This window comes from Vipera ursinii, assembly GCF_947247035.1.
Source record: "Vipera ursinii genome assembly, chromosome: 2".
NCBI lineage: Eukaryota > Metazoa > Chordata > Lepidosauria > Squamata > Viperidae > Vipera > Vipera ursinii.
In genome coordinates, this window is record NC_139513.1 from 80,895,638 (window position 1) to 80,912,853 (window position 17,216).

Here is a 17,216-nt window from a genome sequence, read left to right on the forward strand (position 1 = left end):
ACTATTGTCCGATGCAGCTATTATCCTTCAGAATCCACATAATATTATACTTAAAATAATTGCATTGGCTATCTGTGTGTTACAATTCAGATGTCAAGATTTTAGTAATGATTTTTTTAAAGTCCTTAATGGTTTTGGGCTTTGGTGCTTCAATCTCCCAGTATGTAGTGCCTGACGATCATAAAAAAGGCACTCCTACGTGTTCCATTGCTGAAAGAAATATATGGGACAGATATTTGGTATACGATATGTTTCTAATCAGAGAGAAATTATGTAATGTGTGATAACTAATGTTATCTACTATTATGAGTTCTTAGTAAGTTTAATTTTTTTTTCCTGAAAATTTTACATATTTTGTACAGTTCTAGTTTCAGGAGCATCCTTTGTTCAGTATCAAGTAAATACAGTGACTGCATTCACAAATCACACAAACTTATAGTTTGATTTGGTTTTAATTTACATAATGTGTGAACCAACTCATTTTGGTTCAAGTACCAAATCATGTTTTGTTCAACAAATTAGACTTCAAAAATCAAGGTTCCATATTGTGAGAGTCTTGCAAAATAGCTAGCATATAAACACTGTAAAATAAGAAAATAAATAAAAGTAGGGACACAGTCATTCTATCCCAAACAGCAAAGAATCGAGGCTTTGATCTTCTAGGCAGTCTGAATTTCCAGTTCCTTTCTTTTTGTAAGTTAAGTATTTAGGTTAGCTTCTTGTTTCCTATATTGTTTTTCAGCTTCCTGGATTTGTACAGTATTTTCCTACAACTTCTTTCCTTAGGTACTTCTTGTTTATTTTATTTTTCAACTAAAGTTTGCAGCCATGGCTGATAAAATAGTTTAACTTTTATCTACTATAGTTCATTATTAGACATCTGTTTAACCAAACTATATTCACTCTTTACAGTTTGTAAATTGTCTTTTTTGCCTATCCATATAACTTGTTTGACTGCAGCAAGTGTCAACAATGATAATTGTAAATAATACTTTGCAAAACATTTCTTTTAGAACAGAGTTTCAGTCCTGACATGGTAGTAATGAAATTTTATTTAGTTTTTTTAAGAGAAGGGGGAAAAAAGTGACTGGTTTCAGAATGTGGAGACACAAAAAGTGTTGCAATGTTGAGTATACCAGTTAGTGAACTAAAAACCTTGATTCCATTCTTTTTTCACTTCTCCTCTCCCAACCTTCTGTATTTTGTATTCATTGAGCATTATAACTGAACTGTTAAATTGCTCTCTTTGTTTTTTAACTACCAAAAGATAGTTTTGTAATTCTTGGGATTTAGCCAAGCTTATTAAAACTTTTCTTCTGATTTTAATTAAAACATTTTGGCTAAAACCAGAACTTTCCTGTGTGACTGTAATAGATGGTGTGTCTAGGCGTGGATTTTCCAATCCCCCCATTTTAATGCATATCTTTTTTATTAATCATGTTTAATTAATTGAAATGTTATTGTATTTTGATTATTATTTTTTTCAGATTTATGCACTGCTTTGAATTGATTAGGTGATACATTTTCCACACTCGGAAAATGAATTTGCTAGTAGTTTCAGATTATTGTATAGACAACCTAACTTTTTCTAAATGTTTTGGACTTCATTACTTGCCACTACAAGTTTGCATTGCTACATTACTTGCCACTCAGTAAAGCAGAGGAAACCTGAGGTCTATCTGGAAAAATGGAGGCAAATTATTGGATGATATAGGATCGGATCATGCTTTTCCCCCCCCATAAATAAAATGCTTACATTTTTCTTAACTGTAATTATTTTAATGAACAGGGATAGTCTTACTACCTCTAACTCAATTATACTTGCTAGCTTTTGAGATCTTTCGGTATAGTTTTCAGCTATGTGAATTAAATAGAAAATGTACCTCATGAATGCACAATCCATTTCATGAATGCGAGACTGAGCCACAACCTGCAACCAGTGAACTGTAATGGGCTGTCCTTGTGTCCTATGTTTGAACAATGTGTAGATACGATACTGTGTGAATAAATCAGCTATTAACAGCATGCATGAATTCATGATTATAACATTTATAATAGAAAATGTTATGATGAATATCTAAATGCTGTAATTATTTATCACAAGTAGCACTAATCCACCTACTCTTTAATCACCTGTACATAAGCATTTTGTATTTCAGCTTGTCATATATAGCAATAACTATTTTCTAATTCTGCAGTAGTTTAAAGATTGTAGTTGTAGCTAAAGCATCAGGTGCTATGAAGTTGGACACAGGATTCTGTGAGGAACTAGTTTTTCTGATTGTGGCACATGAGCTGAAGCAAGCTACAGATCACCCTGATAATCCAGTACCTATCTTCTATTAAACCCCAAAGTATTCTTTAGTGTTTCAGTGAGTTAACTTATTTCTTGCTATTTCACTGAGCTTTCCAACAATATTGGCAGAGTCTCCTCTGCCTTAGGAGCCTGCTAGCACTACTTTTTTTCTACTCTTAATAATTAGACCATGCCAGAAATTCAGATTTGGAAGCAAGTTTGAATTTACTTTTTTTTCGCCCAAGATTGCTTGATCCACAATCTGAATATATGCATGCAACCAACTATGAACAATCTGTTTTTACACGCTGGAGAAAATCTAGCTGTTAAACTCACCACTCCAATTTAAGACTTCAGGGACTTTGAATAGAGAAGATATCCCCCTCTCAATCATAATGGGATTACAGAAGATAATCAGCGCAAATTGTTTTGAAAGGAAACGTTAGAAAGATCTTCTTCATCTTTATTCATAATATGGATGTAGTGAGGTGGGCAAATCCTGTATTTTTACTACTTTTTTCCTTCAATTCTAAACTTCTCAAGCTAGGTAGGGCGGAAGGGCTTTGTCACGAACTCTGCCTTTGCTAGGAAAAAATGGAGTGAAATTGAATGTTTTTGGTGACTCACAAGAACAAGGCTGCACTTGTTCAAGCACGTCTTTGGTTTTCTTTAGTGACAAGAAACAGGAGGAAGGTTTTTCCACTAGTCTAGTGCAAGTGTTTTAATACACCCCCCCACAAATTTAATTACAAATGGAGAATATGTTTTACAGAAAATGTGCAACTAATATTCATTAAAAATGTAATAAAAAGGTTAAAAAAGCAACATCTTTAAAAACACATTTACATTAATCCAGAATCTGTGAATGCTCCAACACTGGAAGATTTTAAGAAGAGAATGGACAGCCATTTGTCTGAAATGCTATAGGCTTTCCTGCCTGAGGAGGAGGTTGGACTAGATGACCTCCAAGGTCCCTTCCAACATCATCGTCGTCATCGTCATCATCATTATTATTATTATTATTTACAATAAATTAAATCTAGTGAAATGAATAAATCCCACTAAAACACACATCTTCCTGATAATATTTTTCAGTGGTGGTGTCCCATGCACTATAGGTAATATTACCATCTTGTTTATTAGCCCAGTGGTGATCAGCATAAATATGGTTGCTGTAGTCCTTTTGTGAATTTAGCAGTGAGCTAAAGGTTAAGAGTGATAATCTGCTGAATAGCACAGGCACAGGGCACCTAAGAGATGTCACTTCAAGACAATTTTCAAGACAATGTATCTCTTTAGGGGGGAAATAGTCTCTCCTCTCTTTAGCAATTTGCATCTCCAGTTTCCATCTGTCTGTCTAGCTAGCTAGCTAGCTTGATATCTACACTTCCTATCTTTTGACAAGAAATTATAGCGACAATTGAGAATTTGTATTCATTCCAGTTAGCTTTATTCTAAGGCCTTTTTTCATGCATTTTCTAAGATTTGCTACTGGAAAACACGCAAATGCATTTCATTTTTGCACGCCTTGACAGGAACAGAAACACCACAGCTCTATTATAGAATTAGTGTAATTAACAATTAACCACAATTGCTCTAAGATCTCATTATGGAGTGTTTAACTGACCTTGTAAGGAAATCAGTGGTGGATATGTGTGTCTGAGGCATTCTGGAGTCACAAAGCAGCCAAACCAGCTTGCCTCTTTCCTACTACTGGTAGTGCACTATAAATATTGAGGCAAATTAAAAGGTGGCTTTTACACTTTTCCCCAAAGTATTCTTCCATGTGTTGATTTTCTCCTATGAATACTTATAAAGATTGTTTTAAACATATTTTTTTACTAGCCAGTGCTGAAACTAAAACTGCTTGTTTTTTCTTTTGTTTTTTTAAAAAGCGTCTAGGAGGCATTTGCCAAGAAAAGTATGCATGTTTGAATAAAACATACTATAAAATAAGTATACCACAAGACACTTGATTATTATGGCTGCAGCCATCTAATATAGCTATCCCCTGTCCTGACCCTTTCAGACCCTCCTGAGACTTTCCCTGACTTACATGCGGCCTATCCCGGCCCTCCCCTGATTCTCCCAAGCCCTTCTCCGTCCCACCCCTGGGGCACCCTGTTCTTCTGGGACTCACACCTCCCCTATATTTAATTACATGTGTCAAGCCCATTCATATAATACGTTTCCCCAGTTTCGATCTACATTAATGAAGGAACTTTTCACTTGTGGTAGATAAACTACAGTTATAACTTTTGTATCTGGATGCTTTAGTTGTGCTGACTGGTAGTTCTGGGAGTCATAATTTGGCTGAGTATGATGGCAGACTATTCCTAATAAATAAATAAAGCACACTGCTTTGGAAAGCTGCTAGTGTGTAATGTTTCAAATAATCAACACCAAACATTAATTATTGCTAATGAATTTATCTCTATGCAGCTTACAGTAAACCTTAGAAATGAGGGGGGGAACAATAGAGAACTACCATGACAATGATAAAAGAATTTAGATAATAAATAAAACATTATTGACTGTTTAAGCGACTACAACCAAAGTTGGCAGACTTGACAGATACACATTAGACATGTTTCTTTGGTCTTGTATGCATAGCAAGTCTGATTCTGCTGTTAGCTTACATACATGGGCTGTTAGGCTTTTGAACGGGAAATAATTTTATAAACTTTATGCATGATTGACTTGCGAGGCCAGTGTGTTGTGCAATTAGCTCACATGGTGTAATAAGATGGAGGGTTTGTTGTCACTGTGAGTTGGTGGTGGGGGCACGAAGGGAGGCTCAGCCAATCTCAATGTATACATGGTTGTACTTTGACAATAAAGGTTCATTCAGATACATGCATTGGAAAAAACATACACTTGAGATGGAGGTTCTTGTTTTCAGGCTGAAGTCTTTTTACCTGTGTACTTTCACACTATATACTTAGACCATCAGCATATCCTCTGTTGAGTCTTTCTTCCACTGAATCATCACACAGTATTTAGAACCATGTTTAGCAAAGATCTTTAGAGCTCACATATTTAAGACTTTTGCCCCAAGCCAGCCTTCTTCATTGTCATGTATGTGTGTGTGTGTGTGTGTACATATATATATATATATATATATATATATATATATATATATATATATATATATGTGTGTGTGTGTGTGTGTGTGTGTGTGTGTGTGCAAATTATTCAAATTGCTAATAAGAATTTGGGAGGCTAAGATGATCATTTCGAACTTTTTATGTCCTCATCAGTTAGTCATACCCTTTATCTGAGATTCGAACCCGGGCTGATTATATATCAGGCAGTGTTTTAACCTCCTGAGCCACGGGGTTCTTTCTCTCTTATATTAGCTGGAAGGCAAGGCAAATGTATGTTTAAGTATTTGTCAAGGCTTTTTTTGAATGGACCTTGCTAATTAACTCTTTCATTCCTGTTTTGGCCCGGCTCAGGGCTTATCCACAGGATATAGTCAACTATGACAGCTCATTATTTGTGCAAATTATTCAAATTGCTAATAAAGAATTTGGGAGGCTAAGATGATCATTTCAAACTTTTTATGTTCTCATCAGTTAGTCATACCCTTTATCTGAGATTCGAACCCGGGCTGATTATATATCAGGCAGTGTTTTAACCTCCTGAGCCACGGGGTTCTTTCTCTCTTATATTAGCTGGAAGGCAAGGCAAATGTATGTTTAAGTATTTGTCAAGGCTTTTTTTGAATGGACCTTGCTAATTAACTCTTTCATTCCTGTTTTGGCCCGGCTCAGGGCTTATCCACAGGATATAGACAACTATGACAGCTCATTATTTGTGCAAATTATTCAAATTGCTAATAAAGAATTTGGGAGGCTAAGATGATCATTTCGAACTCATTTATGTTCTCATCAGTTAGTCATACCCTTTATCTGAGATTCGAACCCGGGCTGATTGTATATCAGGCAGTGTTTTAACCTCCTGAGCCACGGGGTTCTTTCTCTCTTATATTAGCTGGAAGGCAAGGCAAATGTATGTTTAAGTATTTGTCAAGGCTTTTTGAATGGACCTTGCTAATTAACTCTTTCATTCCTGTTTTGGCCCGGCTCAGGGCTTATCCACAGGAACTAGTCAACTTATGACAGCTCATTATTTGTGCAAATTATTCAAATTGCTAATAAAGAATTTGGGAGGCTAAGATGATCATTTCGAACTCATTTATGTTCTCATCAGTTAGTCATACCCTTTATCTGAGATTCGAACCCGGGCTGATTGTATATTCGAATCTCTGATATCTTTCACCAAGTCGTATGTAATGCACTGGCCATTTTTACAGCAGTTCAGACTCTTGGCCAGGATCCTGCTTTTGCAGTGCCAAATAATCGCCAACAGTGGGGTTGCGCTAGGCTGTTAGGCTGTCATACATACAGTGAATTCTGTTTTCTTAATGGAGAGAGAAGAAGAGAGATAGGTGTAGTCTTCTTTGCATACTCCAATTAGCAATTCCTTGATAATTTGCAAGAATTTCTATTGTACTTATTATGCTTTTTAACAAGGTAATAATTTGCACAATCATTTTTAAAGAGTGTTTTCCTCACTGAAGCTAATGGAAACAGAGATTGTTTAGTACAGGTAGTCCTCAAGTTACAGCAGTTCATTTAGCGACCGTTCAAAGTTACAACAGTACTGAAAAAAGTGACTTACCCCATCATGTGATCAAAAGTCAGATGCTTGTCGTATTTATGACAGTTGCAGTGTCCCAGGGTCACATGATCACTCTTTGCGACCTTCTGACAAGCGAAGTCAATGGAGAAGCTAGATTCACTTAACAACCCTGTTACTAAATTTAAAAAATGTAATAATTTACTTAACTACTGTGGCAAGAAAAGTTGTAAAACGGGGCAAACTCACTTAACAAATGTTTCACTTAGCAACATCAATTTTGGACTCAATTTTAGTAACTTGAGGGCTGCCTATATTGCAATAGCAGGAGGAACTGTTTGGATCCTCTTTTGCTTGCTCTTTTCTGATTTAGTTTTTTTCCCCTGTGTGGACTGTAACTAGATATTTTCCTTCATTTGAATCTCACGGTACTGAATCTCATAGGGGGAGTAAGTCAGTAGGCTTCTGTTGTTCTTGTTAATCAGTAACTGATAAGATTCAGAGCTTTCTCAAATATCCTTGAATCTTGTCTAATATTTATTACTTTATCCCAAGTCAAAATTATTCAAAGGATTACGGTGGTGGGTTTTTTCCATCTACTGTAATTTCAGTTGCAAAAGCTGTACAACAATCATGACATTTTCCAGACCTCCTTTTGCCTGAAGATAAGAATAAACTTCAAACTTGTGCATATGAGGGGAGCGGGAATTAAGTCTATGTTTTGATCTTCAAAATATAGCATAAACAAACTTGTTTTTCCAATAAAAAGTGTTTGGAATTATCTTTGAATGCATGTTACTGTGGGCATTTGCTGTACCATTGTTGGCATTCTTTTTATATATTATTTTTATGAAAGTGAGTGATGGTGAGTAATAGTATCTATCATATTTTAGGGAAATGTTTGCTCGTTGTTGCATGTTGCAAACTACAAATAATGGGATAATTAAATAAACAAGTGATGTGGTCATTATAGACTAGAGAGAGAGATCTGTTGCCAAGTATGTTTCCCATTTATTTAACTGGTATGTGACTGTTTGTAGTCTAACTGACTGCTATAATTCCTGTGAAATATAAGAATAAGCCATAACAGGTGTTCCAAATTCTCAGCTTTGGAGACATAAATTATATTCAAAAACAAAGCATTCAACTTTCAGACACATTTTCAGTAAAAAAAAACAAAGTCACAGTACATCTTTGCATGGAATATACCTCTAATCCAATTCCTGATTGACTGGATTTTTTTAAAAAAAAAAAGTTGAAAATTTCAGGGAGCTACAGCTAATTAATACGAGTCATGTGACAGTGTGTGTTAGTGTGATGGGAGATAGACAGATAGATAGATAGATAGATAGATAGATAGATAGATAGATAGATAGATAGATAGATAGATAGATAGATAGATAGATGATAGATAGATAGATAGATAGATAGATAGAACGAACATCACAGAGGTAGATGGACCAATATTTATGGGTTTCTATGTACAGTCCTAAAGTATCTTCCCTCTACACAATCCAGTCTATTTACTTTGACATTTAAATAATTTATCTGATGATGGAGGCTTAACAATCTGGACATTATAATACAGTGAACATTTGTTCAACATTTGGGAAGGGGATGAATTAAAATCACTTTAGTTAATTAGGACATGTGGAAAGCTTCCATGCTTAGAAGGCAGGAAGTATTTTTAACTATAAAGTTCTTTCGCTTACAACATTGACTTGCTGCAGGGTAACCTCATTTTGAAGATTGGCTGACATTAGTACCACAGGTGAGGATCATGTGGACTACAGTTCCTGGATCTCACAATGCTCTTTTCTCCCCTAATAGGTTTGATTTACACCACTTCTCAGCAGCTAGATCGTGAATACAAGGCTGAACATATCTTAGAGGTGAGTAATGATGAAGTTGCAATTAGTTTTATTTACTTGTAAGTAGTTTTTTTTTAAAAAAAAAATCCTCAAAGACATTTCCTAACAAGTCAGAGCATAGATATTGGAGAACGAGGAAGACTCATTCCATCATTTCCAAATTGCTTAGGAAGATAATTGCTTGTTCTGCATTTTTGTGTTTCTGCATCCAGTGCCAGCTTAAGAAATATCTCATGACTTGACTTCCTAACTGAAGACTAGAGCAGGAAATCTTGTGCCAAAGCCAAGCTGAAGCATCCAGATGTTCTGGATGTCTGTCCCCACATGTTGCTTTTACCCAGAACATTAATGTTTGAAAATATCAGATTTAAACCCATCTGGAGGGCACCATTTTAAGGATGTCTTCCCTAGGCCATTAAGAATAGAACATGGTCATTAATTTCCTTCTACTTGAGAAAATATGGTATGAACAAAATGTTGACTTACTTAATTTAATGACCACATGGTTATTAAATGAAACCTATAAAATGAGTAACAATACCTTTAAGATTAAGATAGTTGTTCGTGTCATGTCCTAAGAAAGGACTGAATTAGACAAACTTTTGCTTCAGTTTAGAAATGCAGATTCCAGTAATGTTTACTTCTGAGGATTTTTACTAAATTTATTCCTAGGTTCTGCTACGTATACCAGACTTTTTAATGTAAATTCCTGTTTTCTTCTTTTTTGCTTAAACGATCCAGCAGGCCTAACTTAAGGAAGAAGCCAATCATCTTTTGAGCTAGTGGGCATAGTTAGATCTTTGAGAACTTACAGTATTAAGGGCACTCTTACAAAATGGCTGGTGTAATGGGTGCAACCATTTGTGTGTGTTTTTTTTTAAAAAAGCTATTTATTATGAAATTAAGGTAAATAGCTTTTTTAAACAAAAGAGAGGGCTTCAACCTTGTATCATTTCTATTTTGTGAGAGCATTGTTTGTATGTCCATAGTGCAGAAGCCTTCTTGGAAATAAAGATTATATGGGCCATCAAGCAAATTGTTTTTGAGTATATTGGTGCCTGTGGGTTCCATGAGACAGACCAATGACTTGGTCAGTTAATCTTTTCCACCTTTGGGTTGCAAATGTTGGCTGTATCTTTGCATTAAACACACAAGCATAGTAATTGTATTTTTTTTCTTTTTCTGCTGGTGGTCTTTCCTTTTTGCAACAATAACACCTCCTGTTTCCAACAACTTTGTTTTAGGCTCAAGGCACTTGTTCTTGACTGAGTGCCTTCCATATCTGACTGTATAACTCACCTCTCAATCCAGTCAGTGTAGTCCAGCATGCAACAAACTGTTGAAGACTGACTTCAGTCATCTTTAGATGAATCATATCTGAAAACGAGTTTTTGCCTGGAAAGAAGCTATATTATAAAGAGTTTCTTAACCTTCCAGTGTGTTCTGATGGGACTCCCTACTGGCTTTTCCTTGCAGGTTTCGGTTTCAGACAATGGGGATCCGGTTTTGCAGTCTAGCAGTAGAGTGGTAATCCAGGTCCTTGATGTTAACGACAATCCTCCCAGCTTCTCCCAAAAGTTGTTTATGGTTCAGCTGCCAGAAAAAGCAGCATCTGAAACTCCTTTGCCAGTCTACAGGGTGATTGCTGCAGATCGTGATGAGGGACTGAATTGCCAAATCACTTACAGCCTAGAAGAAAACAGTGAGGAACTGTTCAGCATCCACCCAGTCACAGGCATAGTGTTCTCCCAAAAGGCATTTTCTGCCCAAGAATACAACATACTTACAGTGAGTATCGTTAGAAGCATAAGGAGACTAAACAAATCATCGTCTTTCTGAATATGGGAATGATATGAAATAGTATTGTTCCCTGTGATTTACACTTTTTTCCCCTCTTGTGGCTGTAATTAAACTGGACTCTGGTAGCATTAAAAAGAAAAAAAAACCTTTAATAACTATTTGACATTAATCAATTCTGAAACAATTCAATGAAGGCTATTTTTTAACTCCCTTAAAAATGTAACATATTTCTCCAACCCAGGTTAAAGAAACGTTGGAAAAGGGAATTAAAATGGCATTGATGATGCATGGTGTAGTTAGGCAATGCAAGGTCACACTGAAGAATGGGAAAAGGGTTTTGATAAGTAGCATGTATTGTTTTTTACTACTTAATAAAATCTTTGCATGCAAATTATTTTTTTCCCATAGTATGCCATCTGTTCAGTTAATTAAAGCTGAATTCTTTGAACTAGATATTTTATTCACAGTAGAACCTTTTTACTGACCATTGCAAAGGAAAACACATCCTAAACATAATAAATTATATGTAGAATTAAGTAAGAGCATCTATCATGCTGAGTGCAAAATGATAGACAGGTAGACTTTATTTAACAACCACAGTTGGAGTCAGCAACTTCTTTTTTATGTTATATGGTCATTAAGTGAGATTGTCAAGGTTCCAGTAGACACGACCAAACAAATCAGAACTCCAAGGCTTGAGATTTCCTCAAAGAACATGTTTATTGGTTACATAGTATCGGCACAGTCAAAAGTGAAACCAAGTCTGAAGTTCCCTTCAGAGAGCAACAGTATTACAAAGTTAAACTTCCCACCCTAGTGCTATGCAATTAGCTACGTTCCCCAATAGAAGAGTTTGGCGGGCTTTCTAACTAAATGCTCCAGCCCCTATCAAACTGATAGAAATGACCATGGTTCCCATGGGACTGTAAAGTGTTTAGAGTAGTAGAAATCCTCCATCCCTGTCCCAATCTTTGGAAACTTAGAACGAAGGAAATGGTTGCAGTCAGGTTCGTTGTAGAGTTGTCAGTGCCATCATGTGATCATGGTGGGCTTACAACCTGACTTCCACCATGGTTATTAAGACATTGTGCACTTAAAATTACTTTTTTATAACTGCAAACACTTGCTAAATGGGGCAATTGTTAAGCTGGGATTACCTGTAGTAACGCAAGCAAGATTTCATAAAGCACAATAACAAAAAGAGAGGCCAATGAAATTTAAGATGTTCTTATAATCATCCTGGAGGCACCTAAGTAGGAACCTGTTATCAAGGACTCTTACGTTTCTTTGTGTTGACCAGTATATTGGTTTAAGCTGAGCATTCAGACCATGGTTCATTTTTTTTTAATTTAGGAGGATTTTTTTTTACCTACCGTAATTAGATTTATTCATTGTAATAATAGAAAATACTTGTAGCTTGGGTTTTAGATTTTGGCAGTGTTTTTATTTATTCATTTTTGGCAGTGATTTATTCATCCTACTGATAACCATTATCACTCAGTCCTTGGCATATTGATGGATGTAAATAAATCTGTGTGTCTTGATTAATTAGTTTAAAGACTGTAAAAATATGGTTCATTCTGCATGTATTGGGTTATATAAGCAATACAAATCAATAAATATATTAATCCTAAGATATTATGTTTGCTTAATTCTTTTGTATGATCCCATCCTAAAAGTATAAAAGTTTAATTTAGGCAGGAATATGTCACAAGCGTGGCAGAAGCTCATCAATGTGAACATATTATCTTTCAGACCCCTTGATCTATATGAACTTGTATTTTTCTCTTTTGGCAGGTCAAGGCTACTGATGGTGGCACCCCACAACTTTCCTCCAGTGTGAGGCTTCACATTGACTGGATCCCAAAGCCCCTCCCCACCTCAGAGTCATTAGCTTTTGATGAACCTCATTTCAACTTTGCAGTCATGGAAACAGATCCCGTGAACCACATGGTGGGAGTGATCAGTGTTGATGCTGGGCTCAGCCAGATCTGGTTTAATATCACAGGTGAGAGCATATGCAGTTGAGAAAGGAGCTCCACAGTAATTGTGAACTGAAAAAAATGTTGCTCATATTCTCCTGGTATTTCATATCCATATGAACCCGAGCTATCACAGGCTGTTCATATTGTAGGAGTATTATAAACAAAGCTTCGGCGCTGATATGAAGCAGCATTCAAGCTGATAAAGAGTTCCATGAAGTGGAAGTGTAGTGTATGTTTTGTATTACAGTACCTATCACAGCTTGCAAAATGTCATTGCTTGGCAATGTTCCAATCTTAATGAAACCTCTAGTGTTTTCAAACAGGTCAAAACACATATTGCAGCTCATAGGAAATATGTAATAACCATTCCTATTTCCCACAACCATAAAAAAATGAATCTATCAAGGAGGCAGAGGAGGGGGAGAGAAAAATGTTTTTGGAAGACTTTATTGAGAGTTAATCTGCTATTAACACTTCTTTGTTCCCATGCTTCTTGTTCTGCTTCTCCATTGTTTTGGCCAACTAATGTGCAATGCTCTTTATTTTTTCTGTAAACAAACAGAAACACATATATTCTTACAGCAATTATTCTTTCTTGCAGGAATGTATTGATCAATGGGAATTGTTTGCTTTACATCTTCTGGTGCACAATTTTGTTATCAACAGAGATCTCATTGTCACTAGGTAGTGATTAATTGTTAAAAAAAAATGTAAGAACTCAGTACTCTAAAAATGACCTGAGTTTTACCCAAAATTTATGTGATAGCCATCTATGATTACTAGTCCAGCATGTTGAGGCAGCAGCCACCCAGAATTCTTAGGCAGCAGGCAGTCCCAACACAATGAGAAGGAGCCACGTTGGGAAAGCCTGTAATTGACCAACAGTGTTCCCATTGTGGAAGGATTATTTTGTCATTGTGGATGAAAATTAGAAGCTGGGTTGCCGTATACTATATCTAATTTCAGTAAATGCCATGAGGTAATCCAGGAAATACTGAAACAAAGTGGAAAATTAATTTGTATAGTATAGGGATGGGCAATATTTTAGTAGCCATGGGCCACACTTAGGGGGAATATGGTGTTTTCTTGGCCTCTAATTGTGAAGTGGATACTTAAGGGCTTATCCTATAATTTTCCTTCACCAGAATGTCTGTTTCCAGGAGGTATGATAATTGGATCTTCCAGGAACATAAAATAGCACACAACATATGCTAATAAAATGGAAAAACCAGGGTTCAATTTTTTGTTTAAAAAGCTACAATAATCACTTTTTATCACTAATCACCACCCAACTTCATCCATGGATTTGATACAACAGTAAAGTGAATTACTTAACTTCATTTACTAAAAATGAGGTTACTTTACTTTTGAGATAAGGATGAATAAGTAGTTTTGTAAGAAGGTTTCTAAACTGGGGCAGAACTTTTAAAAACACACAGTTTCAAGCAGTTCCACACTAAAGAAATTAGACTGTTTTGTATTTTGTTTTGCTTTTTTAGAATCTGGAAATAAAATACAAATTATAGAATTAAATACAGTCAAGGAAACAATTCTATGCATCTGGTAAAAACTAAGACAACATTCATGGGATTATCTCTCCTCCCAACATAAAATGAACATAAGAAACGTTATAATTAAATTGTTTCATGGAGTAGGATTAGAAATTTTAAAGCATGTGTATACTTAGTATATAGTATAAAGCATTCTCTATAGCAGAGGTACCCAAATCCCAGTCCACGGACTTGGACTGGTCTGGGGCCCTCAAGAACCAGTCCATGCAAGCAAGCAAAGCCCCATCTGCACACACGTGTGATCCAGGCAGCATGTGAAACCATGCCCCCCCCAGTCCATGGAAAAACTGCCCTCCACAGAACTGGTCCCTGACACCCAAAAGGTTGGAGGCCGTTGCTCTATAGCATATAGTCAGTCCTATCATTGGTCTTCCACATACCTCAGCTTTACATTATAATGTTCTGTAATATTCATTCAGTTTACAGTATATGGTTGCATTAACATGACCGCTGCTGTGATCCCTTTTTGTAACCTTCTGACAAGCAAAGTCAATGGGAAAGCCAGATTCACTTAACAGTCAGGTTACTAACTTATCAACTGCATTGATTCATTTAACAACTGTGTTAAGAAATATCATAAAATGGGGCAAAAATCACTTAACAAATGTCTCACTTAACAACATAAATTTTGGACTCAATTGTTGTAAGTTGAGGACTACCTGTATTCGCTTATTCCGCTACCCCCATGTAATCCAGGTAAACATATGGTGTGAGTAGGGCCACTTCTTTATATTTAATCCCTTTTCAGTCTGTTCCAAAATTCAGCACAATCTGAACTGAAAACATACCACTTTTAGAGTATACTTCATAGTTTTATATTACAAGTTTTTTCAAAGCAGCAAGGAAGAGAACATGCCTGTTATATAATAATTTTATCTTTGTGACAATTTCACAAAGCCTGAAATTTGTAATACAGAAGAGAATTACTTGCATGCTGTGTATGAACTGTAGAATCAATATTCTTTTACCGGATAAAATGAACTTAATGACCCTATGAGGGACTATTTCTTAGAGTAAGCACATAACCTGTAAGGCTTATGTATCTAAACAAAGTTTTATTTCTACAGTATATGTGCCTTTGTGTCTCTGAAAGAGTGTGTTGCATGTAAACGTAAATACAAGGAAAGGGAAATTAAAAAATCTATTTCAGAAATTGGCAGAATAGCACTTTGATTTTTCTTCTCCATTCGGTCAGGATCCTGTGGGAGGGAACAAAAAGTTTCATAATGTAGACTGTTCAGTATTGCATGGTTTTCCTAGGAAATATGAACTTTCCTATTATTGCTTTATGGGAGACCACAAAGCTAATTCATCACATTAACCGTATTTTCCAAATTATGTGTCTCCCTTTACTCTTTCTCCCCTTTCACTTGCCTTCTTAAGCACTTGTACAAGTTAATGTTGTTACCTGTCTGCTTAGATTTATTTATTTTATTTTTATTCCATTTATATCCTGCCCTTCTCCGAAGACTCAGGGCGGCTTACAAGCTTAGCAGTAGCCTTCATTCTATGTATATGCCTGCTTATTAGGGCTTTCACACACACCCCAAGCGGCATTATTACAAAGTCAGCTTAATTGCCCCCAACAATCTGGGTCCTCATTTTACTTACTTCGGAAGGATGGAAGGCTGAGTCAACCTTGAGCCTGGTGGGATGCGAACCTGCACTAATTGCAAGTTTACTCTTAACAAACCTCACAATGCACCATCCTTTAGCCTTTCTTGCTTTCTTCTTAGCCCTCCCTGTTATTTCTTCCTATAATGAACATTTTGCTTCATGTTCACTTTCCTGAGTTTTTTATTTCCCCCCCCACCTTAAATCAGTGGTAAAGAGGCAAAAACATTTTGCACAGGGGCATATTTTTCCCAGCATTCGAAACAATTACTACCCTCCCCTATGCATTACACTTCCATAGTTGTTTGAATTACATGAGACATACATTTGGGAGTCTAATAGACCATCATTGATTATGACCGTTTTCTCTCTTTTTTTTAATCCCATTTATATCCCGCCCTTCTCCGAAGACTCAGGGCGGCTTACAATCTAAGAAGCACAAATCAATGTGCTTAGCAATAGCCTTCATTCTATGTATATGCCTGCTTATTAGGGCTTTCGCCCCCCCCAAGCGGCATTTTTACAAATTCAACTTATTGCCCCCAACAATCTGGGTCCTCATTTTACCTACCTCAGAAGGATGGAAGGCTGAGTCAACCTTGAGCCTGGTGGGACTCGAACCTGCACTAATTGCGGGCAGCTCTTCCCACAACCACTGTTATTTTCTATACAGTACTTAGCACATTACATTTAAAGTATAATTTTTTAAACCTAGAGGCTATGCACTCCCCTCCTCCCCCCCTGCCTTTTTTTTTAAGTAAGGCCATGTTCATGTATCAAGAAAGACTGCTTATACTCTCCTATTTCTGTTGTGGGGGATGTTTAGCAGAAATAACATCTTCCTTCTCTCTCTCTCCAGGAATCCCTCCATAGGGCAGCTGATGGTAATTCTTCAAGTTGTCCTTCAGCTTTACTGTTTTGAATATCCTCTTGAATGCATAGAATTTGGATCCTTGTCTCAGTTTGATTAAGAATGGGAAAATCAAATGCTGCCTAATACCTGGGGGTATTCAGAAATAAATTTGTCAGATTTTGCCTAGTTTGAGTAATGAAAAATCTGCAAGAAAACAACCAAGTTCAGAGACCACCAAGGACCCCTCATCAGTGTGTGTGCAAACATACACACACACAAACACACACACACATACTTGCACACACAAATACACACATGCATGCACACAAACACATGCACATTCACATGCACAGCCCAGTATCATCCATTGTAGAATTACATAAAAAGGAAGTGAGCAAGGGGATGGACTGAAAAAGTCCTCAACAAGTCTCAACAGGGCATAAGCAAGAGAGCAGAACTGGTTTAAATATTGCACCTTGAAGTGGAGCCAGAATATATCCTCTCTTCTGCCAATTTGCCCCAATATTCCCTGCTTTCCTGCCTCTCAATGGTTGATGTCAATCCCCTCCCTTTGCCTTAAAT

General features: G+C 36.4%; 1 protein-coding gene across 1 annotated transcript in view; it reads left to right on the forward strand.

Moving 5' to 3' along the window:
• Positions 1-17,216, forward strand: part of FAT2 (FAT atypical cadherin 2) — a gene marked incomplete at both ends in the record, with an annotated part of 59,742 nt that overhangs the window by 6,990 nt on the left and 35,536 nt on the right. Inside the window, 3 exons of the mRNA XM_083354340.1 lie at positions 8,771-8,832; positions 10,288-10,599; positions 12,409-12,619. Coding sequence (XP_083210466.1) covers positions 8,771-8,832; positions 10,288-10,599; positions 12,409-12,619 — 585 coding nt within the window. The remainder of the gene's footprint in view (positions 1-8,770; positions 8,833-10,287; positions 10,600-12,408; positions 12,620-17,216) is intronic.